This window comes from Caloenas nicobarica, chromosome 14 (assembly GCF_036013445.1).
Source record: "Caloenas nicobarica isolate bCalNic1 chromosome 14, bCalNic1.hap1, whole genome shotgun sequence".
NCBI classification, from domain to species: domain Eukaryota; kingdom Metazoa; phylum Chordata; class Aves; order Columbiformes; family Columbidae; genus Caloenas; species Caloenas nicobarica.
Window position 1 is genome coordinate 14488804 of NC_088258.1, and position 26831 is coordinate 14515634.

General features: G+C 42.0%; 1 protein-coding gene across 1 annotated transcript in view; it reads right to left on the minus strand.

Annotated features, from left to right (window-relative positions):
- Window positions 1–26136, minus strand: part of GRIN2A (glutamate ionotropic receptor NMDA type subunit 2A) — a 173372-nt gene extending 147236 nt beyond the window's left edge. Inside the window, exons 1-2 of the mRNA XM_065644678.1 lie at window positions 26119–26136; window positions 23230–23652 (exon numbers count right to left, since the gene is read on the minus strand). Coding sequence (XP_065500750.1) covers window positions 23230–23652; window positions 26119–26136 — 441 coding nt within the window. The remainder of the gene's footprint in view (window positions 1–23229; window positions 23653–26118) is intronic.
- Window positions 26137–26831: the final 695 nt, after the last annotated feature.

Sequence of the window (26831 nt, forward strand, 5' to 3'; positions counted from 1 at the left end):
CCCCAGAATAAGTCTGGTTAATCTTGGGGTAGCTGCATATGCAAAAGGCAAGACTTTTTTTTTTACATATCTTAACAGAAAAACAGAGCCCAGAGAGGCTGTCCCATATACCACAGACAAGTCGCCCCAAAATGGGCTTCTCTAATTAAAACCAGTTGAAATTCCCAGAAATGGGAACCAGAAAAAGCTACGACCAAAAGGTTTACTTTTTGACGCCTGCATGTCTTCCCTCTACTCACCTTTATGTAAAACTCTTCAACATCACATGCTTAAAGCCACCTCGTTCAGTCATCTCTACAGTGATCTAAAGGATCAAGAGCTTTTCACAAAATCTGTCTTCAAGCCGTCAGTTAAATATCCTACAACCCATGGGTGACCGCCCAGAATCGAACAGTGTACCATGTTCTGGATTTGGGACCCTGAAGCTTAAACCAATTATTTCCATAGTCATGAAGATCAGCTTGAATTTTGGAGATGCTGTAGAAGATCTACACCCGAGAGAGCTGGCACTGCAAACGGCGGGGACGAGGGAGCAAGAGCGTAAAAACACAATGTGGTGAAAGAGACTATGAGGAGGTAATGAAGATAATTAAGTGGAACCCCTTGCCCAAAAAACCTCCTCTGATGCAGCCTTATGGTGTAACTAGGAGGTCGGGCACAACCACAACTGATGGCAAACAAAACCACTGGAGTCAAGGATAAAGGTGGAATCTAACCGCAAGGAAATAATAGATGAATTTTCACTGCTTTGAAGTGCCTTGGCAGAGGAATCTAGTGAAGCACAGAGCCCTGAGGCTCTCCATGGTGCAGAGGAAACAAAAACTTCTCATGCTGCAATAAGAAATGCAAAAGAAGTATTTTAAGGGAAGTCACGCTAATATGAAAAGGAGAAAAAGTCAACCCACATTTTCATGCCCTGTTCTATACATCCCAGCTGAAAAGCTGTCTCCCACACACTAAATAAGAGGAGGATGGTCTCATATATTGTATTTTACAAGTTGAATTAGGAATGTAATACTCCTCAGTTTTTTGGGACATGTTTTAAATAATGAAGCACTGGAAGTTATTAGACTTCAAGAGATGCACCCCAAGGATGAAGCAGTAGCTCGTGCCCGGCTGTGTCCTCAGGCAGGTCCCTGGGACCGGCCCCGCTGTGCTCCCTGCCCAAGGGATTGTCACCCTCAATGTCAAAGGGATTGTCACCCTCAATGTCGCTGTAACTGCACTTCTGACATACCACTGATTTGAATCACCAGAAATCAAAAAAAGCAAATTTCACTATGTTTGCAGAAGAACACGATCATAAAACCTTTGAAAACAAATAACCACTGCCCAGTTGCTATTTTGTTCCTCACTATGACAATTCAAGGAAGCACTCATGTACCTGTTTATGTGTCATTTTAACACTTGTTATATTCCCTACAATGAACTATGGATGTGCAAATGACAAATGTCAAGTGCTTCTACTTTTTTCAACTATACAAAGCACATGAATCATCATTGCTATCAGGCACATGCAAAGCCAAAGCCAAACAGTTTGTTTCAGCTCTCTCCCTAAAACTTAATTCTATTAAATCATTCTGGAAGTCCTTCCAAAGATTTAGCCACATCTCAGCTGCCTCCCCCTGACACATACCTTGTTACAACTTGTGAACAATTAAACATCTGAGGCTCTGCCCCACCTCAGAGACTCCACATGCTGTCTAATTTTCAAGCATGTTCAATTCTGCTTGTCAATACGTGGACTGTAAATCCAAAAATGTTGTGATAAGACTGATATATCACCTGTGTTAGCTGGCAAGGGCTCCAAACTTGCTGTCCGCAGCTACCAAGACCGGTGGTAGGTTCTCACCCTCTATTTATTTTTTGACTGACAGTGATGCCAAGAGGGAATCCTTTTCACTAAACCTAATTGCTTTCCTGAAACGCTGCCAGACACCTCCATTGCACCCCTCATGTGCCAGGGGGAATCAGAGCTTTTCTTTGCACTTCCCTCAAAATAGCTCAGCAGTGCACGCCAAGATGGGGATCGTGACATTATTCATAATTTGAAGCAAGCTATCAGTTATCTTCCAATGGAGCCATGCTCCTCTTAAGAAAAAAAATTATTCCATTTTCTAAAAGAGGGACAGTTAATTGTAAGTACATCTTCAAGGGTATTTGAGACAAGAACAATTTTTTGTAAAGCCCTAAATTAGCTACACATAAACACAAGGGATCAGTTGAGATCCCTGTTCAGAAACTTCTTTGGTAAGTAGGTGTTGATTGCTCTTTTATGTAGATACAGTCCATTTTCACCTTCTTTTAACATGACATGAAGGAAAACGCCTTTAAAATGGGAAGTGCTGCTTATGTTATAATGCATTTGCATACACTGCACAGCTTGATTAAATAATGGATTTCATAGCATGAACTATACAAAACACATTTCTCTTAGTAATTATAACTTATTCATGTGATAATTCAAAAACGTGTTTGTGCATACAAAAATGTCAGTGTTTTTTCTCCATCTCCAACAGTACCTCGCACACTCATTTTTCCCCCATAACCAAGTATTTTCCCATAGTCTTACCAATGCTACCATTTTAACTTTGATTTGATAGAGTGAGCTAATTTTAATTATCATTAACAATAACAAGCAAGTTTAAGGGAAAAGTGTAACAGACAAAAAGAGGCAAAAGGATCCCTTTTTCTAGACTGAAACCACTTCATTCAATGGCATACTACTCGCTGGACTTACTTTGCACACTGCCGCATTGCAAAAATTCTCAGTTTTGTCTGTCTTCAACAGATACTCTGGTATTATACAGAGATGGAACACAAATTGCCCCTCCTTGAGAGGCATGGCCACCACACAAACAGCGCTGCTTGCTCTTCCATTTAGGACCAGCCAACCTCAGTGTGTTAATCCTTCTCCCAAGGCTGTTTGCTTTGGTTTGGATTTCGAAGCACAGGGATCTTCCTCACGCTGTGTTTTGCCCAGTGGTTCTCCTGAGCTGTGCTCACCCTCCTCCACCAGGGACGAATAGAAAGAGGTGCTATGAAATAACATAGAACTGGATTGTTGTGGAACTGTGTTGGAGTCTGTTTGGTACATACTTGTAAAATCTCCTGATTAATGTTAGCGAGCACCACAGATGATGTTATGAACTTGCTCTAAAGAATTAAGTAAATTATTGGTATTATGCAAGAATAATAATAATCGAAGATCAGGGACAGGATTTATTTCTGCTGTTTCATAGGCCAGTGGCACAGAGATAAATATTCCTACAAATACAAAGGGTATAAATACTTTAAATGGAAAAGTATCATTCAAGAGTCCAGGTACTATTCTGCTTTTCCTATATGACATGCACATCCACAGTTTGACTCACATTGGATCAATCCAGCCTCACATCACATCAGGAGCATCTTCACAGAAGAGCACACTAACACTTGCTTAATAGCTTACAGTATCAATATACTTGGCTCACATTTCAATGCGTTTCAGCATATATTTCTAGCTCAACTGATCTACCCTAGTAAGGCGTGCCTGCATGGAAAAAATACGTTTTCTAGGTTTCTTCTCAGTGCACATGCAACTATGTAAATGCTAAGTTAAGGAGAAATCAACAGTAGCTTCATTTGCTGTTTTGTTTGTCTTTTCCAGTAATCAAAAGCAATGTTGTCTACAATGAAAGGCCCAAGCAAACATTATAGGAGGAGAGCATTTCACAACCCATACATTATTTTGTAGGTACTTGTTGCCATACTGATTATTCAGACACGAAAATCAGGTTACTTGGGCAGCTAGTGGATTACATGCCTAGTGGGAATATTTGGTAATGCAAAATTAATATTCAGACTCGGTATCCAGTTAGGGCACTTGTTCTCAGTTGGGATTTCCAGCTTATTTACCTGATGCTCTTTTTGCAGCAGCGAGCAGTTCATCACTCAAAACTTCACCAGGGCAGCTCCCAAACAGAAACAGATCAGCAGGATTTTAATCAACATGGCAGGTATTCTAAATGCCAGAGGAAAATACAGATTTTCATATACCCAGTGGGCTCAAAAAGAGACTGTGCTCACTGGCCTAACTTGGAGAAAAAGGGAAAAGTTAGAACAGCAAGTGCCCAAGTGGGAAAGTATATTGGGATGTTGATTTCTGATCCACCCCTGCCCACCCCACCTCCCCCCCAAAAAAGACTAAGATCATACAATTGGCAGAAAGGTATGAATGAATAATAGGATCCTCCGCTTCATTCTGTCAGAATGCTTTGGCTAGTGACTTCTTCCAAATCTCTGTGCCTGCTAATGTCTACTGCTTCAGCCCTAAAATATTACAAACATATACAAAACTTGTCTATGAGCAGAGAGTATGTGGAATAAGCTAATACTGCATGGTTCAACAGTCCAAGTCTGAAATACCAATGAAGTAAAAATTGCTGTTATTCCCAAACCACAGATGAAGTTTGGAAAGCAGATTTACCGTTCCTTGGGACAAGGTGCCAGCCTGAGCTTCAGGGCTCTTGGTACCTACATGAGCGAAGGAACCTGACCCATGTGCCCTTCTCTGGGAGTTCTGCCTGCAACCTTTCAAATCCTTCCTCTTCACAGAGATAGCCCTTCATTAGCAGCACCACTTTTGAGCAAATTTATCACTTACCAGGACTAGGTAATCACCTCTTAGAGAAAAGCAACAAAAAATAAATACATCAATAGAAGAAGACATCACAAAAGGCAACTCGTGTATCAGTTGTTCTTAAGTGAACAATAATTTACACACTAGTATCTCTCTTTGTATTGTACTTTGAGGATTACAAATTTTCCTGCATGTCTGTTTGAGTACTTAGGTACTTATAAACTCAAATGCTTACTCTGGCAATAGCCAAGTTTGAAAATCAGGGTCTGATTCTGAGTGCATGTTCTACTTTGACTGAAATGAGAAACTACAACTTCTTTTTTTTTTTTTTTTCCAAAAGTGCCATTGAACAAAAGAGACCAGCCTGTTCATTTGCCGACTTGCTAGATGTTTCTTACTGTTTTCCTCTCTTTGCAGCATGTTGATCTTTAGAAAAAGCAGGTGGTGAACTTGCGATTTTCTGTCCAAAAGAGCACACCAAGCACAGCTGCCATCGCGCGGCATCGCCCATGGAACGGGGGCAGGAGGCTCCGCCAGACCAGCGGCAACGCAGCCGAGGCCCCGAGGGCTCCTGTGTGCCAGTCACACTGCATCAGCCGCAGCAAAGGAGCAAAGCAATGTAAGAGACAACTTAAACTCAAAATACCTTCCCAAAGTGCTCCGTGTAGCTGCACAAGTAGGTCTAGAACACAAAGACAGTGGTAACATGGGGGAGGAAAAGGGAAATGAAGGCACAACTGATATGAAGAACGTCAAACTGAAAGCAGAGGGTGGTCGTCTCAAATTCAAAAACGTAAACCTCAATCGATAAAGGAAACAAGGGGAGAAAAAATCCAAAATGGTGAAGGTGTTCCTAAGAGCATGGTTATAAGAATCAGGAGAACTATTACATTACACAAATACTTATTATCACACCATTAGAACTACACTTACGAGAAAAACAACGTGTGCTCAAGATCATGAAGCAGATGCTTTTGTGGGAGGGTAGAACTATTATAACAAAAATGCCCCAAGCAGGAAGACACCAACCACCCTGCAGAGCCAGGGACCGCAGCCCGGGGCTCCGCTGGGGACACAGCGGCGCCTGGGAAGCTCTGGTTGTGCCAGTAATGCAACTTTGCTTCATGATCCTGCACGTGTCTCTTCTGTCAGGTAAGTCTGTGAAAACAGAAATGCTAAGTGATATTGTGCTCACTAACTCGGGGATTAATCCACATACTTCAAAAAGAAATCCATGAACTTGTACCCGGACAAGGAAAACTACACAAACTTTTTCCAGCACTTCACAGTGCCTCATGTAATGACACGAATACAAACAGAGTATGCATCTGTTTACTTTTGCAAACTGAGATGTATCCTCCTTTTTACCTCACTCCCAGTGAAAGAAAGCCAGAGTCATCACACAAACAACACTGAAACCAAGGATGCTGCTCTGACTTTTTTTCTTCTCTTCCAAAAGCACAGTTAGGAGTGCCTTAAAACTTTCCTGTACTGGCCTTTTCTTTCCACATGACCCCATATTTTCATTAATAAGCACTTCATCACAAAATAATTGGCTTCTGCAGGTCCCCGAAAAAGAAACAGTTGTAAGATGTAAGAGTTTATGATAATTCCAGTATTAATGAAGTCTGGAAGAAGTCTGAATTGCTTCAAGGAAGAAATAGGCTTGGTCACTTTGAAACAGAATTTTATCTGATTTGCTGTTCAGCCTTTTTTGGTGAAAAAAATTATTTATAAACAGTCCTACCCATGTGTTGCAGACCATATGTAGCATTCATTAGCACATCTTTTTAACTTTCTTCTCCGGCCACAGTAAATTATCAGGGAAGACTTTGGCCGTTTCATTAACATATTTTAGGAAGAATATTCCATTCCTGCAAGGACATCATTTCAGCACTTTAAACACAGAGACACAGAATGGCCAACAAATAATGCAGCATAACTAATGTTTTTACAGCCTCCCTTTGCTAATGTTCTGCTGTATATGTATATCATGTCCTGTACTTGGAACAGAGCCTCTCTCAAGGCTTTCCCAGCTTAAATCTGTACAAAAATTACAGATTCTGAAATGCATTACCTTCTGTAGTCTTAAGAGCTATTCCATAATATCAAATTCTCAGTAATAGTAACACTCACTTCATCTGGCCTTGCTGAGCAATTGGAAGTGTGTTGTCTCTCAGGAACCCTTCACACCTGGTAACTGCACAAACTCTGTGAGGAGGCACCTGAAATCATCCATTCCTCGGGACAGCTATGGAGAAAAGCACAGTAGCCCAGGGGAAACAGCCAGGAGAGAATTTTCAAAGTTTAAAAGGGTATTTATCAATATCTCTAGCTCTCGTTCTCTGTCTCGCTAAGTCTTTTAAAGTCTTTCTCACATGTTGTGTCAAGAGCAGACAGAAGCGCATTCCTGCTGCTCTTGGGCCCCCGGGGCTGCAGGAGCAGATCTGCTGCACGCACATCACCTGCACCGAGCACTCCTGGGACACCGTCCCACCTTTCACGCTCGGGTCTCCCCCATCCCACCTTTCACGCTCGGGTCTCCTCCTGGAGTGAATTAGTTTACCCCAGATACAATTTCAGGAGCGAAGTAACACCAACAATATGGCCAGACAAGGGACTGGGACCAGGACTCCGAAATGAAATAAGTGCCTAAAATCCAGAAAAAATGCTTATCTAGATTTATTTTTTTAAGTATATCCTTTCCCAGATATGAAGAAACCCGGTTCTTCTACATCTCTTCACAGACACTGTTCCAACAGCTCTTCTCTCTCACTAAGAAAAGCCTTTACTTACACAGCAATTTCTACTTCCTTGACCTGGTTACTTGCAATAATCACACTATCATTACCTCTCTATATTCACTATATACTTATTAGCTCATGGCATGTGATATAAGGCCTGTGTATCATGGCGCTCACTAGAAACCCTTTCTCCAGAGGACAGAAATAACTAGCGGATTTTGCTCTATGAACCAAACTTCTGAAGGAGAATCAACATATCCAGCAAGTCTATTTGCAGTGCCAAAGGCAGCTGCTTGGTCTCAAACTCCTGATTATTTAGGGACAAAACCACCACTACGGACTTGAGCCTGGAAACACCTACTTGAGTATTAAGAGGTTTCTAATCTTTCTTTCTGGTATTTAGAGGTCATAGAATTAAGAACTTTGGAAGAAATCATCACACTAACTGGTAATAGGCAGAAGGAATTGGATAGGAGTGAGGAACTTGTTAAAACTGGTAATCTGCAAGAGCATGAAAAACATGAACAGTTTATGATTGGCTTCTACATGCCTACATTACACAGAAACCAAACAGAACAAAATTAAAAGCATCCTGTGGAACATAATCAGGTAAACGGGGTAGTAGTGGCTTAGTTTTCCAAGGAAAGTTGCCATTAAGCAAAACATCGTATTTTTTCATGCTTTCACTTCTGTCTTCAATCCACAGAATGGCAGTGAATGTCCAGCACAGAGATTCCAATCTGTATTGTTTTGGATGTCAGCCTGCAAATGTAAGCCAGGCTACCCAGCAATATATGTGCTGTAACCCACTGCAGAGCACGGCCAACATGCAGCCAAGATCACGTGCAGATTCCAGCGAGACGGGACCACAGAACTCACAAGGCTTTCACTGTTTTAAACACTGAAACCTTCCAACCATGCAGCTCCGTGGTTGTTAACAGGTTCTCTTTTTCCCTAATAAAACAGGATGACATGTGGCAAACAGCGCGATTTGTCCGAGTCGAGAGTGTGTCTTCATCACATCTCTTGAGAATTCTGCTGCTGCCTGAGGCACAAGAGAATAAAATACAGAAAGGTAGAAATACCCAAAGAACAATCATAAGTTCTCCTACTTAAAATAAAAAGGTAAAATCAGCATTTCCCCAGGAAATAAAAAGAATATCCTTTTCTAGGAGCAGTCTTTAGAAATTCTTGAAAGGTGGTTTTCTACATTCCTACAAGGATCCCAAGGCCACTCCGTCTTTCCAAGGCTGATAGGCACGGTCCTTCGCTTTCTGATCAGCTGCACATGAGGATTCTACTCATCCCACTTCACTTTCACTAAATCCAGCATTTATATAAGCCTGGCTAGATGTGAAGACTATTTTATTATGGTATTGTAGATTTTCTCAAGCTTTTTATAAATGTAAAGAAAAACGTAGGCTTAGCAAGAACTTCATGCTGCAACTCCTCATCCCCCATCATTCACTGGTCAGGTTCCATCACAATACCAGCTGCCTTCTTGCCATTCCTAAATTCTTAATTTTCCTTCTAGACACTATTCACTACTTTCAATTTATCATCCAAATTATGTCCACCTTAGTTTAAGTCCTCCTATCATTTTATGTTGTTTAATCAGCTTTTCTTCATCCTGTATCCAGGTGCCATACTCCTCACACAAACTCATTTTTACTAATTAAATAAAACCAACTCAGCTCCTCTCCTGCAGCTGGGACTTTCCATTCCCCACTCACTGAAGTAACCAATTCCTAAACCCACTGCCAGATTAGCCAGGGCTCTTTAGAACATGGGACACTGTTTGCAGAAAATATTCCACAAGTTCCTCCATTTCCTGCACAATGGGGTGAAACTGTCCCTAACAGCAACACTACCAGAAGAAAATACAGGAACACCATGCCAGCTTCCAGCCCAGTCCTTAGCGAGATGTTACAATTTGATCCTATTAAACTTAATGCTATTCTGGCTTTACCCCTCCATTTTTTTTCCAATATACCTATTTTTGGAATGTCTCAAAACTGATATGTTTATTAATACTGCAAACTGCAAAATCAATCCAGAATATGATAAACTATATATTGTGTTCCTGTCAACAGGCAAAGTGAGGAGGTTGGTTGGTTTTTTTTTTTTTTAATTGAAATACAATGCAATCCAGTGAATTCAACATACTGTCTCTTTTAGCTGTACTCTTATTCTCAGAACATTTCCAGTCCCAGTTAACAGATGTAACTAATATTCAAAAACTGGAATAAACAGTCACAATGAGAAGCAGAGAGATTTTAATCCCATCCACCCGGTCATGGAGAGAACTGCTAAAATCTGGGTTAATCCTTGCAATCCTTAGTCAGAAATGAAAGTTGGTGCAATTGAAATATAGTATGCTCAAATTAGATTTGCTTGTGGTAAGGATTCCATTAAGCCAAAAATTAAGATCTGAAATAGCTTCAGTTAAAATCAAAGTGGTACATTTCTACTGACAGATATTATCATCTAGAAGAGTCATTGTACTGAGAGCAAACTCAGAGCCCTTCTCTCCACAGGAAATTAATTTGGGACAAATCCCAGACACGCTGATTTTCAGACAGGAGTTTTCTCAAAAAATTTAAAAAAAAAAAAAAAAAAAATCAGCATTTCCCCAAAATGATAATGACAACTGCTGGGCTGGAATGCCATGAATAAGGCACAGCCTCCAGTCGGAAAGACGACAAATAAAGACAATTACTTACATTGCAATTTTATGAAGCAGATTCTCACAAACACCCTAGCGGCAATTTTAACTAGTTTGTATTTGTCACTGTACTCAAAAACACGACATACACATTAGATATAAAATATTTATCTCATATCTATTTATCTGTATTGGGCGGGGGATTGTTTTATTTTTAGCAAGCTGAGAGATTGCACATGTCAACACGGAAAATTTTAAAAATGAAGAAGGGAAGACACCACCCTCCCAGGAGCCATTTCACTTGAAGCTGCTTCTTCATTTGATTAAAGCCTGCACAGATCAGGCTGGATTAAATCTAAAATATTACAAATATTCTGTATTTGCTGCTGCAAGTCTTCAGACTTGTCTGCAGACAATTTATGTTAAGCCTGAAGTTTATGGTTGTCTTCTTGATGAAGATACGTATGAGATCGCGTCTAGACCCAAAAAGTCATCGCTCCCCCCTTGAGCCCACGACGCCACATCTGAGCGTTCGTGTGACATCCCACTGTGCACAGTTACCACAGGGGGCAAAAGCAAAGCGCCAGTAAAACTTTCAGTTGCAAACAGTTGAGGGTTATAGTAATAGAGGCAGCTATTCGGCTTTAGCCTCCACGCCAAGATAGCCAGAGGTTGCGAGCTATTGCATAAGCATATTTCTGTAATCTCTGTTGCTCCAAAGCTGGAAGCTTGTGCTCAGGCAAGGCTCTTTGAAGTTACTTTGGGAATTGGCTCTCTGCAGATGGAAAAACAAATTATTAAACCAGTTCAATAGGGAGTAGACTTATTGTACATACTTGATTTAAAAAGAAGCCAAGGGAGGGATAATGGTTTGGGGTTTTTGTTTGGTTTGGGGTTTTTGTTTGGTTTGGGTGTGGGTTGTTTTTTTTTTTCTAATACAACACTGGAATTCTTGTTAAGAAGGAAAATATACCACCATCTGAGCTAAATCAGAAAAGCTGTTTTAATAACACAAGGGTTTTTAACTGGGTCAAACATGCAAATGAAACCTTAAAGTGACCTGATAAGGCAAAATCTAATTACGAAAATGAAGTTTAAATAGAAGATCAGGTTTAACTTAAGTAAAACCAGGCAGCATATCAACAAGGTATTTCCCCAGCAGTCCGGTAAGTCATTTGAAAGAGCAGTTCAAGTACCATGCCAGCCTTAACGTACCAAGCCATTCCTTTAACTAGAGACTGCTCCTCTAAGCAGAACATGCCTTTAGTCTAATGTGTTGCTTGGACTTTCCACGTCAGATATTTGGCGGCTATGTCTGCATCTTTATGCCTTTTATATAAAGAACATACTAAGCCCCTTATTAGAAAGGCAAAAAACGCTCCATCTTTATATTGCAGCACTCAAATCTTCAGGAAAAGTATTTAAGTAGGCATTAAAGGACTAAATATTTAAAGTATTTGCTTGCTTTGCACTTGCTCCTAGTCCTTTACTTCCCAATTAAATCCATCGTGCCCCAGCCAGGATCCCACAAGCAGGATTTCTGCCTTCCTGGCGGGACTCGTACCCAACCTGGATGCTGTAAGCATGGATGCTCAAGTGCACTCCTCAGCTTTTAGAAATGCCTTTGCTGACCTAGACAATTGTTTTCATCATAAGTTATTTAAAACAAAGGTTTTGCATGCCTATAACTTACTTATCAGACAGTAAAGGAAAAAAAAAAGGCAGTAGAGGGTGAGAAATGAGCAAAATCCATTCTTATTTTGGCTTAAGTTTTCTAGTGCTTTCAGGTACTGTCCACTGCAGCTTAACAAACCAACAGGACTTACACTGGAATAACGATTACTGAGCTGGACTATTACATTTTATTATTGGATGAAATAACTCACTATTTTAAGATCTCTGCCTCGTACTGTGAAAAGGGTAAACCACAAAACAGCTCTTCTCAAGCCAACACTCACCTCCTACAAGGAAAAGAAGAACCAGTCCACACTTAAACAGAAAGAAAACAACTGAAGCAAGCCCAGAAAGAGAGATCGGTGAGGCTTCAATGGCCATTAAAGGCACATGTGCTGCAGGTGACACCTGGCTCACCTATCAACTGCCCACGTGTGCATTTAAATTTTAATTCAGACCATGGGACATTTTTATGAGAAATGAGGAATCTGAAAATACTTGTATATAGTGAGAAGCTACTGAACAACTGTGCAGGATATTTTAAACATGAAGAGTTTTTATTATTTACACATGGCCCAAGTCAGCTACTTAGTGTCATTTAACTTATTCACTGACCACTGGACATATTACAGTAACTCTTACACTATAAAATGGTGGTGGATAGTAAATAACAACAACATGAATGCAAAAGAGATTGTAGCCAGAAGCCTGGGTCCTGATGTGGAAAAGGTTAGAAGAAGGAAAACGTGTGTGACAACTTTTTTAATTGTTAAGACTGGAAAATATCTGGAAATTTCTATGGAGATCATCTGTTGACTTTAGCCAACCTGGAGGGTAAAAAAAAAAAAAAAACAAACATGCCGAATTCTCTCTTTCCTTCTGCAGGCAAGCTCACTCTGCGAAGATGACGTTGCTCATTTTCAACCAGCCATTTCGACAACATCAGCATTTATGTAATTCACAATCCATAACTTCATTCTGTGCACATAACAATTTAAGTTCTAAGTGCCAGTAAACATGAGCCTCAGAATATTTTAAAGCAACAGCAAAACACATTCTTACACAGGGACTGCCGAGTCAGCAAGCCACCTAACACTGTCAAAAGCAATTTATTTTCATATATTTTAACTGTCCATCTGCCCTGTCCCCAAGTATTCTGAAGCCCCTAATGGAAGACCTGAAATTCAGATTAATTGAACTGAAAATAAATTATAAAAGGGAATCAAATATATTTTCAAATGCCAGTTGCCCTAGCTCACCTGGTTTCGTTTCTCATCCTTTTTCTATTTTCTGCTTATTAAATATAAACAGGCTTGGCTTAGTGTCGTTACAGTTTTTACTTCCTTCTTGGGATTCCAAATGATTTTTATTTGCTCCAATTAATCTTATTTTGTCATAACTATCATCTGCACTGTATGTGCACTGAAAGAGTCCTGGTACTGCTAACATTAAGGGATCCAGAATTTTAGGCTGACAGGTATAGCCTCTCCCAGCCAACCTTGCTTCTCCTAGAAGTGAACTAAGGCAAAAAATGGAAAGAAAGAAAAAAAAAAAAAGAGAGAAAAAAATCCCCACACACTAACACTGTGATGTCAGCCAAGTATAAAGTAGAAATAGCAAGTAGATGGGATGCAGATGAAAATAGTGTAACAGGAGGGTGTTGGAAAGCAACTGTTTGGTGGAAGGAGATTTGCATACAGAATGGCCTGGGTAAGAAAAACGCTGTCTAAGAGCAAGCAAAGGAAGCAAATCGTTCTTTTTACAACTTCTGTACCAGTTCGCTGTTACATGGTTAAGCAATAGCACTCAATGTTTTGCATGGTAAGCACTGGAATCTTCCACATTTTTCGCTAGGAACCAGATTCCACAAGAGGAAATTTGAGCCTTTTTGCAGATAACAATAGTTAAAATGCAGATGGAGAGAAGACGGGAAGGCAAATGGAACAAAATGAAACAAGGGATAGCATTAGCTTATTACTACAAAAATAACATGAATATTGAAAATAAACCAGACCATCCTAAATGGTGCTTGACTAGAATACACACACTTTCCAGAGTTTTTGCATCTATATTCTTATGATGAATTCACAAGCCTTATCTCGTCCCAATGAGGTACTTCATACAGCTCTGATGCCTCTGCACAATTTACCCAGAACTCTTAATTAGCTTCACACACAAAAAATAACATGTAATTTGCCTGGTAATTATATGTTTCTTTAACTCCTAAAAGCAACTCATTACAGGAATGTCGTGCACTTCGAACAGATTACCTTAATTCTATTTTCTGTTTATCCAATTATAACTGTCATTCCTAATTGTTTTGTAAATTGCATTGAGCTGGAAGGTGGCTATAAAATCCCCACTCTTTCCTCGTGGTTCTATACATGTAGAGTGTTTCCACCAGACACTAAATCAATGCAGTGAAAACAAAGCTGTCCTATTGTTAATTCTACTCACATGGAGAGGCAAGTTCATCAGCACAAACAGCCAAAACTTTGTATCAACAAAACTACAGGCAGAAATCTTGAACCAAAAGTTAGGACAAGTAAAAAAAAAAAAAAAAAAAAAAGGCAAAAAAAAGGAAACAAAGGAAAAGCAGCTTCCCACCCAGCAATCCCTTGAATGAAACATGTTTATAGAAATATCTTGCTCTGCGATGCACAAAAGGCAGCTGAGAAGTCACACACACTTAAAGGCAGGTGTATGTGATCCTGCTGGGAAATCACACTATCTTCAGCCAGTTCAACACAACAAACCACTACTACTTGTAGGCTCCATCCTGAGGAGTAAGTAAATCGATGTACTTGAAGAAAAATACTAAAAGCATGAAGACGACAACCTTTTATTCTTTCACCCTTCCTCTCTGCCTTCAGCAAAGGAATCTGGAAGGAAGCAGCGAGAAGAACCTGCACATACATCAGAAAAAGACCCGGGTCTCTCAGACCTGATCATGCCTAAATACAAACAAAATGCAAGTAATTTTGGAGCTGTATGCAGAATACTACGGTGTTTTCATCAAATCTCATCTACAGTCCTCCCAAGTGCTTCTTAGCATATTACAGCCAAAGGGACTGTACTTCTGCTTTTTTGCCCCTGTCCAAATACAGGTTAATGTTTGCTGAGCACTCTCTGTTCTATAAATCTACAATCAAATGGCGACGTTTCATTGTTGCCCACGCTCTAAAAGTTTAGGAGCAGTTTATGATCTCAGATGTTCCTGGATTTCCTCGGTCAGTTTTAGTTCAGTCTCTGTGGTTGTTGAGATGAGTGGAGTAGGAATGGATTACACAAATTGTCTAGATAGATACATTTATGAATTATTTCTTTAACCTGCATGTCAAGCTTAGAGAGTCCGTATTCAAACAAAACCTTAGAAACATGGAGTAGAAGCTGTTGGTTTTTTCAGGGGGTTTAAATCAATCACAAAGGTTGATCAGGGAACCCTGTGACCTCCTCAGCCCACCCTGGTAGGCAGCAAAGGACCCTGAGTCCCAACACACACAGAATTCTCCAGAGGAATTTTGCTCTTCCCTAAATAAGAGCTAACTTGTACACCTGGGACCTCCTTCTTTCAAACACTCAGGCTTTTTGATTACTTAAGCTTCATGTGTATGGAAGGTACAGGGGAAATTGCTGTTGGAGAAGGCAAGATGACATTAACTGCATTCCATGAACTTAGTAGCTGCTGGACACCAAGTGACCTCCATCTGCAGCCTGGAATATCACATCTGGGAATCAAGAAACAAACGAGTTTTCCTGTTGGCCATCCAGCATTTATATTGTATTTCTTCTACACACTTCAGTTTCTCCAAAATATTCCCCCTTCTAACCAATCTTATTTGTAGTTCTGGTTTCACACAAACTGTGAGTCTCAGCTTTTCCCTGACCTTGATATATCAGGTCTCAGGACACAGGAAAATACATCACCTTGGGCCTTCTAGCACAGCTTCTTGGTGTGCAAATACACAAACAGAAACACTTGCTGGCTGCTACGCAATTACACAAGGATGCAAAATCTTTCCCTAGAAACAATGGGCAGACCTGAACACAATCCATGAGCCTCCCCAACCAGGTCTGTCTTAAGAAGCCAGAGAGGCCCTTGCTTGGAGGGTGAACGTGCAACACAACCAGAGCTCTGCACTGAAAGAATTACACATGTCCATTTTCACAAACTGCATCTAGCTTATGCACCTCAACTGCAAGCACAGGGTTTTTCTCCTAAGGATATTAAGTCTAAATCTGATATAAATAGCCAATGATGCTGCTACAGTTTTATTCATCTCTTTCAGTGAAGTACAGAAGAAAATATCTCAAGGATTTAAACAAACAATATGGTGACAGATGGTGTGGAGACAATCCAGGCTGGGCTCCCTTGGTAAAATTCGCACAACTTCATAGCTCCAGGAAAGAGGGGAGGCAGAGGGGAAGAAAGGGATACATGCAAAGCTGGCCCAGCTGACCACAGATTTCTAACAAATAAACCCAGCTGTGGACCGCAAAGTTTCTCTGTTCATCTCTACAAAGCTCATGTACCATCCCTGATGCAGGCAGATCTATCCCAGATACCTTCCAAGCAAGTAAAAAAAAAAAAAAAAAAAATCAGAAATTCTTCAAATTAAATTGTTAGTTCAAATAAGTGACAAATACAAAACATACTATCAAACTGTCTTATTCAAATAACCTAGGCATCCTCTAAAAAATAATTAATAGATGAAACATGAAAAACGTATTTGACATGATATCAAGGCCCTTCTGTTCACGGCGTATTTTTATTAGGATGAATATTTTCAGGCATGTTATCTGGATATATTCTGATTGCCAGAAATATCTTATGTGCTTTATAAGAGTATCTTATTATTTTGTAGCTTAAAGGGAACAATTTGGGATTTTATATTTGAGAATATCCCCAGGAAAAAAAATCCCAAAGGTGCCAGCAGGAATATCTGCAAGCAGAAAATGATGCTAAAGGTCTGGTATCCTACTTTTTCAGCTCAGGAGTCTGCTGTGTTATAATTACCTACAGGCAGGCAATAGTTTGGAGACATTGCATGGATTATCTACAACAATAACTTACTAGAAGCTTTAAACTGTTGTTCCTCAAAGACACACAGATTTCTATTTTTAAGAAAACTGCAAAAACAGACAGTTTGAAGAGAAAGAAAACAGTACCTTTGAGGTGAAAATATATCAATCTTACTGCAAATAACTGGATCCAAGTGAAGCCAAACACCCCTCTCTCCTAAATAAGAGTGGTTTATAGGATCCCACCCTGCACTCAGGCTCAGCTGTAGCTATGTCCACTCACGCTAATAAAATAGTAACTTACCCACACCTGAGCTACATCAAAAACTCAAGTAAACTCTAGAAGATTTCAATTTCCTATAATCTGCTTATTAGTTACAGAAATCCTTCAATCTCTTCAAAACTATCTTCCTTCTACTTAGGAAAATTAAACCCAATATAGCTCTCTCTTCAACTCCACAAGAGTTCAAGTGTATTCCTATGGTATTCCAGAGAATCCTCCATGCCTTCCTTTGCTAAATTGAGGGGAAACTTGTGTGGACAAGAGAATGAGGAATAATGTAATCATCTCAGAAATAGCTAGGAAAATCCTTTAGAAATTAAAAGAGAGTGGGAGAGCAAGAAAGCAAGGCTCACATCATTAACACAATGTTCCTCCGAGGTCTGAGACACAGCTCAAAGCAGCGAACGCTGCAGCTCTCGCTGATCAAGCTTTACTTTCTTATGGCCGCAGCCCTACAAGAGCAGCCTCGAGAACCAGCGCGCAGCTCCAGCACCCGCTCACGCTCCCGCAGCGCTGGCTCCTGGCGAAGAAAAGCACAAGATATCGGATCCACTCACTTCATTCACCTCAGCAAGACAGATTTCAGGCATGATTTTAACCCCTTCATAGCAGTGATTTTGGCACGTGTGCGTAAAAGGTACAACTGCAGATTACAAGCCCAGTTCTAAAAATCTTCATGGGTGTGCAAGACCACTTTATTTTTAAAAAATACACATAGATTGACTTTTATGGAAATGGTCAAGTAAACACAGATTTGCAAAAGGAGGTCAATGCTAAATTTTTGTTGCAGTTCAAAATAAAAATGAGAATATCTGAAAGTTGTGCTTCCCATAGCAGCGTTAGTACAGCTAGAAGGAAAATCAAACTCAACTACTTGTTTAAAAGGGGCAGAAGCTGGAAGTATTGTGTGTAATGGAATAGTGCAAGCTACTGTATCTAGACCTGAAACACCAGTTACACAAATACAAGCACTTTTGCACTAATGCACATATTGAACTACAGATTAATCTTCCAGGCTTTTGCATTATCAACCAAAGCCAAAGTTAACATGCCCAGGAGTATAGTGCCATGCACATGCTAACACCAGTTATCAGCAAGGGCAGGAATGAAAAGTTACAAAATTTAAATTTAAGATTTTCTGTAAAAATACAAGACTGCTGCTACAAGCAAACTAGATAAGCTGGACAGGAATCTACATAGCATATATGGAAGACATGCGAATTGATAAGCACACTCCATTAGGCATGATCTCCAGAGTAAAGATTCTACAATAAAAATCAAACCAAACATCCCCCCATTCATCACAATAATTTTTAAAGCATAAGAATTCAAGCATGCTTATGCATAATGCAGAAGTGAAGTGTGGCTTTTGAACTTTTTTTTTTTTTTTTTTTTAAATATGACCCTTGTGCTATGAGGACACATGGCAAAGAAGTTGTAAGATGTGTTGAGAAACCTTAAGAGCAGTGTATAAAGTTAAATACAGATAAGAGAATGTAAATTCTCAGTACCAGAGCCTGGAGTCTGGGTGTGCTCCGATCATAGTTACAAGGCTGGGCTTAGAGTTCTGGTGTGTACAAGTGCGATATGGCTTTTGTATCTCAGGAATGAGGAAAACCAGAGCAATTCCCACTATGACTATAATGAGCTGAAAATGACAGGTAATGCAAATATCTGCAAGTATTTCAATAAAACACCCCAAAAAATATCCACTAAAAGAATGAAGAGGATTTAAGAGTACAGTTTCGGTCACTACTTATTCAGAGTTGGATGTCTCAACAAACATCCCAGCGGCACTAGGGGCAGAACCAAGCCAGCAGTGCACACTCCCGAGCCCCAGCCTGGCTGCGGCAGCACGGCGCCTGCCAGCGGAGCGGTTTTTCACTTTGGTCCTCGGGATGCCACATCTGGAGTCCCCCGCCCAGTTCTGGGTTCCCCCATACCAGATAGCAACACACCTGAGTGAGTCCACAGGACTGGAGCCATGAAGTGCACAAAAAGGCTGAGGGAACTCTTTTGCCCAGAAAGGGACAGGTATAATCACAGCCTACAGCTACACAGAGCTGGACTCAGGCTCACAGCACAAGAACAAGAGCCTGTGGTCACTGTAGAGAAGGAAATTCTAATGCAATATAAGGAAAATATTTGCATGGTGAGAAAGGTTATTCGAAACTTGACTGGATGATCTGATGTGACTCTGACGTGAGCTCGGCACTGAGCCGAGGTTCGGTTGGACAACGTCCAGTGATCCCTCCCAACCTCAGTTGCTGTTTGGTTCTATGTTTACTGCTTTGGAGGAGGATGGGGTAAAAAGGGAAAGTTGAAGGTGATGATACATGCAAAAAGGATTCTATACTAAACAATTAGAAGTGTTTATTGCCAATATTATCAGCAGAAAGAATAATGAATGATAATTGAACCACATATAGTACTAACTTTTTCGAAAAGCAAATATTTATTTTGCATAACATTTCCAAAGCTGTTTCAAGAAGCATCACTTTGTAATAGCCCTTTTGGAAAATTACCTTCACCTTTAATGCTGATCGGCTATGCATTATAAAGTCAGTACTTTCACGACAATAAAATGCTTCAAGTTATGTCTTTCAGAAAGATTTCTAATGAGAAGTTAGAAAGAGTTAATTTTGCCATACATAAAAGCAGTATGGCTCAAAGACACTAAGTATTCCTGGATGTATTTATAATACATAGGGGCTTTTCCCCACTTGTGAAGGAAACAAATCTTTTATTATTGTCATAGAACTAACCATGATGTTCTGTTTGAGAAAACTGTCACAAGTACTATCAACATAATAATAACGTGGTGAAACAAACATAACTAAGTTTAAAACCAAACACTCAAGTCAGGAAGGACTTCCTAAGTAATGTTTGAGATCCCTCAAATGTCAACAGACACAAGACAAAAACAGCCAGTCTGTTCCAGCATCCTCCAAGGGATGCTGATGCACAGCAGGTTGGCACAGATGCCCCAGACACAATTCTCATCTCATTTCAGCAGACTGTCCCACATCTGAACGTGTTTGGAGTCTGTGGCAGAACTGGGGACCAAAGCCAAAGAGCAGTTCATTGGCAGGAGAGTTGCTGCCGGCAGCAGGTGACAAAGTCGGCTGGAGGCAGAGCATGTGGCACTGTCCAAGGGGCATCTCCAGCTCAGGTGCGATCAGGTAGGTACCACACGGCCCTAAGTGTCACACTGCTTTATCGGGAGGCTCTTGACAGCAGACGTCAGCTGAAGGCAGAGCAGCTAGGTTCAGAATGCATTCCAGTTTTGTTGGCTTCACATGCCTGTCAATTTTCATAGTCTGTATCGAGCAACATCTCTCCCCAGCTGGTGCAAACGTGAACCACAGCAAGCAGAGCAGCCAGCTGGGCAGCGCAGGAGGCGCTCGCAGCCACGCACCCCTCGCAGCAGATGTTCGCACGGGGCTCGGTGCTGCAGAAGCTGTACGTCCTGCATTAATCACTGCACACTCCAAATGTGGGCACAGCTCGGATTTATAAACCTAGAACAAGTTTTCTTTTTTAAAGAGATTGCTCTTCATGCCAGATTCACATTGACATAGTATTTATTAGCCATAGAGAATATGGTAAGCTTACCTACTCTGAGTCATTCCAGTGAAGTCTTTAGCAGTATAGAGCATTAGAGATGACTTCACACCTCTGTGCCTTCAGTTTAGTTCACGTTTAGGACAGTTAAGCATCATATAACCACCACCAGACACAGAATTCACCGAACTGTTGTGCTGCCCTCGTGTCAGCCGCACTTGGTAGGCTGCAAACAAGCAGGTACTACGCACAGACACATTTTGAAGTAAAAGTCCCCTAAACCACAGTACCAGCATAATGCCACACAGGAGGAAAATATCTGTTCGAACCACATGACAAGGACATAAATGAAATGGCCTTAAAGTGCCAGAGAACTACATCAAGGAGCAGGAGTGGGACAAAGCATCTTTTTTGCATATCCAGCCATCTCAATGTACGAGACAAAACAGAAGACTTCAAAAGCACTGATCAGCTTCACAATTTAGCCAACACCCATGTGTTTCAGCTAAAATCCTGACACTGATTTGGAAGACAGCTTTTACACTTGCAGTTCTCCCTCAGATTTCATCTCCTCTGCCTTATGACACCACTGGGAATTTCACTTTCAGCTCCCAGGAATTAACTCCTAAATGAATGGTTAATTGACTAACACATGCAAGTCCCATTACTGTGACGTTCCAAAACCAGTTGCAAAACATTGCACATTGCAAAAGCCAAGTTAAAAATTAAGGCAATTTTAGTTACACGAACAAACAATTCCTTCAGCCAATTGAAGCTGCTGAAGACAACTCTGTTAGATTTTCTTAACACACAAAAGAGTAATTTTAATTTCTCAAGTGGAAATCTTAGAAGCCAAAAATGTTTTATTAGCAAACTGTGATAACCCCTAAAATCAAGGACAGTAATACAATAATGACAATATTACCATACAATGAAAACAGTATTAACTTACTGAGACAAGAAAAATACAATCTATTTCTTTCTCTAGAAGCTCCTACATAAAAGTAAAAAATAGATCTGTATCAGTAACATGCTGCATCTGCTACCGAGCGTGAAGTCGATTCCGTAAGGATTTCTGCCAGTGTTTCATCACTCAGCACTGGCTGGGATCTTCAAATGTTCTTATACTGGCATAGAAAGTTGAGCAAAATATGTATCAAATAAAATACGTATATATATATATATATATATATATATATATATATAAAGCCAGCTTTATAAAGATGGGTAAATCTGTACAGTAATTTGAAAGCACGTGAAATAACTTGGTCACTGGAATTGCATTTAAGACAGCAGCATTGACTGTAATGCTCTTTCCATATAAATCAAGATGCCAAAGCCATTGTTATAGAATGCCTGCTATAACTCAGCACTTACTGTCCTCCCCTTGTATGACCCAAGATTTAAAGGAAGGCCATTCAAAATACCAGGAGAGATAGATCTCTTATCCCACTGGAAAAAGTCTTTCCCAGAGGTGAAAAGTTTCAGAAGTTCAAAGCTGACTCCTCAATTGTAACTAATCATCGTGTCTGTCCTGCTTCTTCCCCCGCCAAGTTATGAAACAACATGTCTGAACCACTTCATTTCCAGATGGCTTCAGAGTGTTCTTTCCTATTAAACTACTATTCAAAAGCCACTTATAAGAAATAACAATATTTAATAAATAAGAAGCCCTAAAGGATGCGAATCTCAGGAAATAAGCTACAATTGACACTGAAAAGCCTTGTGTGCTGGAAAAACAGTGACTTCCCCCAATTGGACTCTCCTGTGTTACACCAGGGTGGGAGCTGCTCACGGACTCCAAGGCCCAGCGGCCCCCATGCCAGAGAGCTCCGTCCTGCACGGCGCTGAGCACCCCATTCAGACACGGCAGAGATCACCTCACAAGATCAACGCTGCCGTGCCAGCAAGGGGTTTTTTTTTTAAATTGTTACAGTGTTAAGGAAGATGAGCTGGGTACATGAGTCACTTTCGTCATTTCACAGTCTCACGACAGATTATATAAAGAGATGTTTTCCAACAAAACAATCTGTCATTATCTCCAGAGTCCAGACAACCCCATTGTGGGTTTTCATGAACTATAGTAGAAAATCAGAGGTATCCAGTTAGCAAAAATATAACTTAATATAGTGAATACAAGAACTGGTTCAAGTTTGCAAGACTACTTAATTTGTAGACTGTAGTGGATCACAGAAGTCCATCTTAATATGACAGTCCTATTACTACTATTGTCCTCTAATACCTCCAGGTCTATTGCTTGCTATTTCTTATAAGCACCGCAGAATATTTGCTTATAATTTTACATTTTATGCCCCAAATCACTTTATGGACATACTATGTTGAGATTGTTCTTACAGCCATGTCATATTTGCTAGTAAAATCTCTAAACTGGCCAGCGTGCTGGAGAGTGAGATTTCATTAGGACTGCTTTTACAATGGACAGAAAGTTGACTTTCAGGCATGAACCCCAAAATATTTCAGAGTATTTGATGAGTGATCAATGAGGACACTGCTCCGTATATTTTTTTCTTTTTTAAAGTACAGAGAGACAATTAGAAGCATCGTTTTTGAACTGCTTGCAGTGATTATTCACAATAAAGACCAACACAGTGAAGTACATAAGACTAGCAAAAAAGCTTTCAATAGATTTTCCTACCTTATCCGCCATTATCATGGAGGCCCCGCCATGAATTCCAAGAATTGGAATAGAAGTCTGAGATGAAATAAAATCCAAAATCTGAGCTACTGCCTCCTGATCAGTATCATCTCCAAAAACCACTCCATGGATCTTGGTGCCTGACATCAAGTCACAAACATGCGTTATGATGCTCTTAGGGTCCGTCTGGTTCACCAGAAGGGTCACTACATTGACATCAACAGTCAGGTCTGCTGACATTTCCCTGGTCCAGAGAGCTTTGATATCTCTCTCTGTGATATACTTGGTCCTTCCCAGAATCACTGCAATGTTCAGGATGGGGTAACTTTTCTCTCCTCCACGAACAAGATCCAAAGGAGCCAGAAGAGCTTGGAGTACCAGGAGAGCACAGCCAATTTTCTTCATCTTTGCCAGCTTTATCCCCTGTAAAAGTGATCACATTGTATGAGAAAAACAGAGGCGGAAAAATTATATACCATGTATCTTGAACTAAAGTTTTAAAGAGAAAGCTTCCTGACACAATGCAAATTTTAGCAGCTTTTTATAATGCATTCTTCGTCTCCGTTTCAATTCAAGCCTCTTATATCCACTCGAAAAGTTTGCTCGCCAATGACGGTATTATAACTGCTCTCCTGCAAGGAAGGCAAAAACGTAGCACAAGTTCAGAGCAAAGATCCATTAAAATGCTTCCTGTATAGCCAACAAAATTAAAGTGACTGACATCATTAAAAAGTATATTATCATCCTTCTCCTTAACCTTGCCATGCTAAAACAGGTAAAACGCAGAAATCTATTTTCCTTTGTCCAGAACATCTATTTAAAATTCAGTCACAGGAAGAGGTGCTTTAGCTCTGAATGAAAGCAGTGAGCCAGAGGTCTGCTGGAAACCCCAGTCCTTGTACTCCATACACCTCACAGCATCCCAGAACCATGCTGGTTTATTTCTGAAGATCTCTCCTAGACAGCTGCTGCTCAAGCACAGTCTACCGCATTCCTGGAACACATTCAGAAGCACAATATTCTATCTTAATTCTTCTCCCTCCTCTTAACACAGCATTCACTTGAGCATCTCGGAACTGCTGATCTCAGGCACCAAGTTGTCACTGGTGTTGAAGGGGAGGGTGTTCCACAAACACCGCATTGGTTTACTTCATGTCTTCACCAAGTCTCTGTAGGGGGCTGAATATAGACAGAGTAGGATGGGGAGAGAGATGAGCCATAGGAGTGATCTGAACTATCTGAAGGAGGCAGAAGAGGGAGAGCAGGTCTGACTCTGCAAGATCTCCCTGTGTTTCTGTGCCCTGGGGGATTTCCACCTCCGTAACTGGCTCTCTGCGAGCTGCAAGAAGGGAGTCCCTGTGCCACACAAAGCCAAGCTTGTTGCGGAGCGTCACACTATAGCATTGCTGTCCAACCAGGGTGGCATTTGTCACATCTCCCCTCTCATCCTGCCAGCCCCGTCTCTATCATCTGCTGCTGAAACACACCAAGACAAAGGCTTGGTGTATCACCACCTCCTTTCGGGGCAGACAAGGAGATGAGCACTTGAGAGCGCATTTAGCCGCAAATTGGTGCCACTGAGCTCCCCAAGTCACCGCGCTGCGGACCAGGCGCAGCACCGGGGGTAGCAGGGCAAAACGGCAGAAACAAACCAACCCAAACGCCCGCACACACGAAGCCGCTCCAGCTTCCTCCAGAGCCCCAGAAACAACAATTATAACAATTAACACCCCACACATCCCCCGTTCGCTCCCCGCCACCGACCGCCCCGCCGCGGCGCGATGGCGCCCCCTGGCGGCCGCGGAGCGCCGTCCCACGTACCCAGCGCCTCAGGAGACGGAGCGGCGGCGGGAGCCGGAGGTGCCGGAGGTGCCGGTGCTGCCGGAGGTGCCGGTGCTGCCGGAGGTGGTGCAGGGCATGCCGCGGCCCCGGGCATGTCGCGCCCCTGGGTGCCCGGGCTCAGGGCCGGTCTCCGCGCCGCTGGCCGCACGCGTGATCCCCGCCGCAGCCTGCGAGCGACATCGCATCCCGGGAGGGCAGCTAGGCGGAGAGGGAGAGAGGCAAAGGGGGGCTGGACACGGGGCGGGGAGGGGGGGAGAGGAGACAGTGAAAAGCCGTTAGCCGGGCTGCACATTAGACAAGGAGGAAAAAAAAAAAACCAACATTTTAACCTCATGCGGCGTGTGAACCGAAATACAGTGACGAGACTCCAAAGTTTTTGCCCCTTCCCCCACTTCACTGAGCAATAAATTGAAGCTCTTTCCCGACAGCAGCGCCCGTGAGCCCGCAGCCGCCCGGGAAACGTCCCTCATCCTATCCAGGTCAGGAAAATCCTGGGCTCCCAACCGCCCGTTTGCTTCCAGCAGACACGCACGGCTTTGAGCGCTAAGGGAAGGCACATTCCACCTGGGAAGAGCAGCTAGAAGCAAACTAACCCACACCACCAAGGGCAGGAGTTTTCTTGACAGGTTCAAAATAAGCATAATCTGGAAAGCGGCTAAATTGGTGTGTGGTAAAGCTCTTTTTGATCTTGTAACGGAACAGATTCATTCTCAGTTTATCATAAACAAACCGCAGGAGTCACACTCTAGCTGATCCCTCCACGAAAAGCTTGGATTGCTTTGATTTTTCATTCACTATTCCCAGTAAATATGTATAAGGATGCTTCTCTAGGCAACCTCAGTCAAACGCAGGACGCCGGCGCGACAGGCAAAGGCAGCCGGCATTCCCCAACTGCTCCCCGGTGCTGACTAGAAACTAAGAGCCGAGCATCGCACCGCGGAGCCGGTACCGCCGGTACCGCCGCCAGCCCTGCGCGGCTCCCGTGGCCTCCGAGCCCTGCCCGGCTACCGGGCGAGCACCAGTGCTCGCCACACAGGCAATACTTACTGCATTCTCCCTCCACATAGTTCCAGTTTAAAGATCCTCAAAGTCATTTCAGTAGATTCCTTTGCAAACAACGAAGTGGAAAACAGGTCCTTTAATCCCTGGATTTCATCCTGCAACTTGTTCCCGCCGCAGTAAGCCCGGCAGCTCTTTATCGCTTGAAATCCCGCATGATCAAGTTTTAGCAGAGGCATTGCAATTGAGATTTGCTCTCTACTTTGGGCAGGAGGCATTTAAGCGTCTTCATCCTTTTTTTTTTTCCCCCTCTCCCCCCCCTTTTTTTTTTTGGGTTGTTTAAAGGGCAATTGCAATGTTGCCGCAGCAGTTCCCCAGCCTCGGAGCCCCCGCGCTTCTCTCAGCTGCTCGGACGCGGCGGGGAATGGCAGCGCCGGTTCCTGAAGGGGCGGCGGGATCCACCCCGCGGGCTCCGCTCCGCTCCCCCCGGCTCCGCCGCCCTTGCAGGGGCGAAGCTCACGGGCGCCTTGTCCAACCCGGGCCAATCGCGGCTACTTTGAAGGCTCCCCCCCTCCCTCCTCCTCTCCCTGTTCTGCTTCCACAAGCACTAGCCAATGAGTCAGACCCAGGCAATCGGGGGAGGGGGCGTCAGATCTGGGGGAACAGTGAAAATCCCAGGTTTGGGGCAGAAGAGTGGCAAACTTGAGCACTCTTCCCACATTAACAGGCCCAGCGAAAGGTTGGTAGCCCGGGAAACCCCA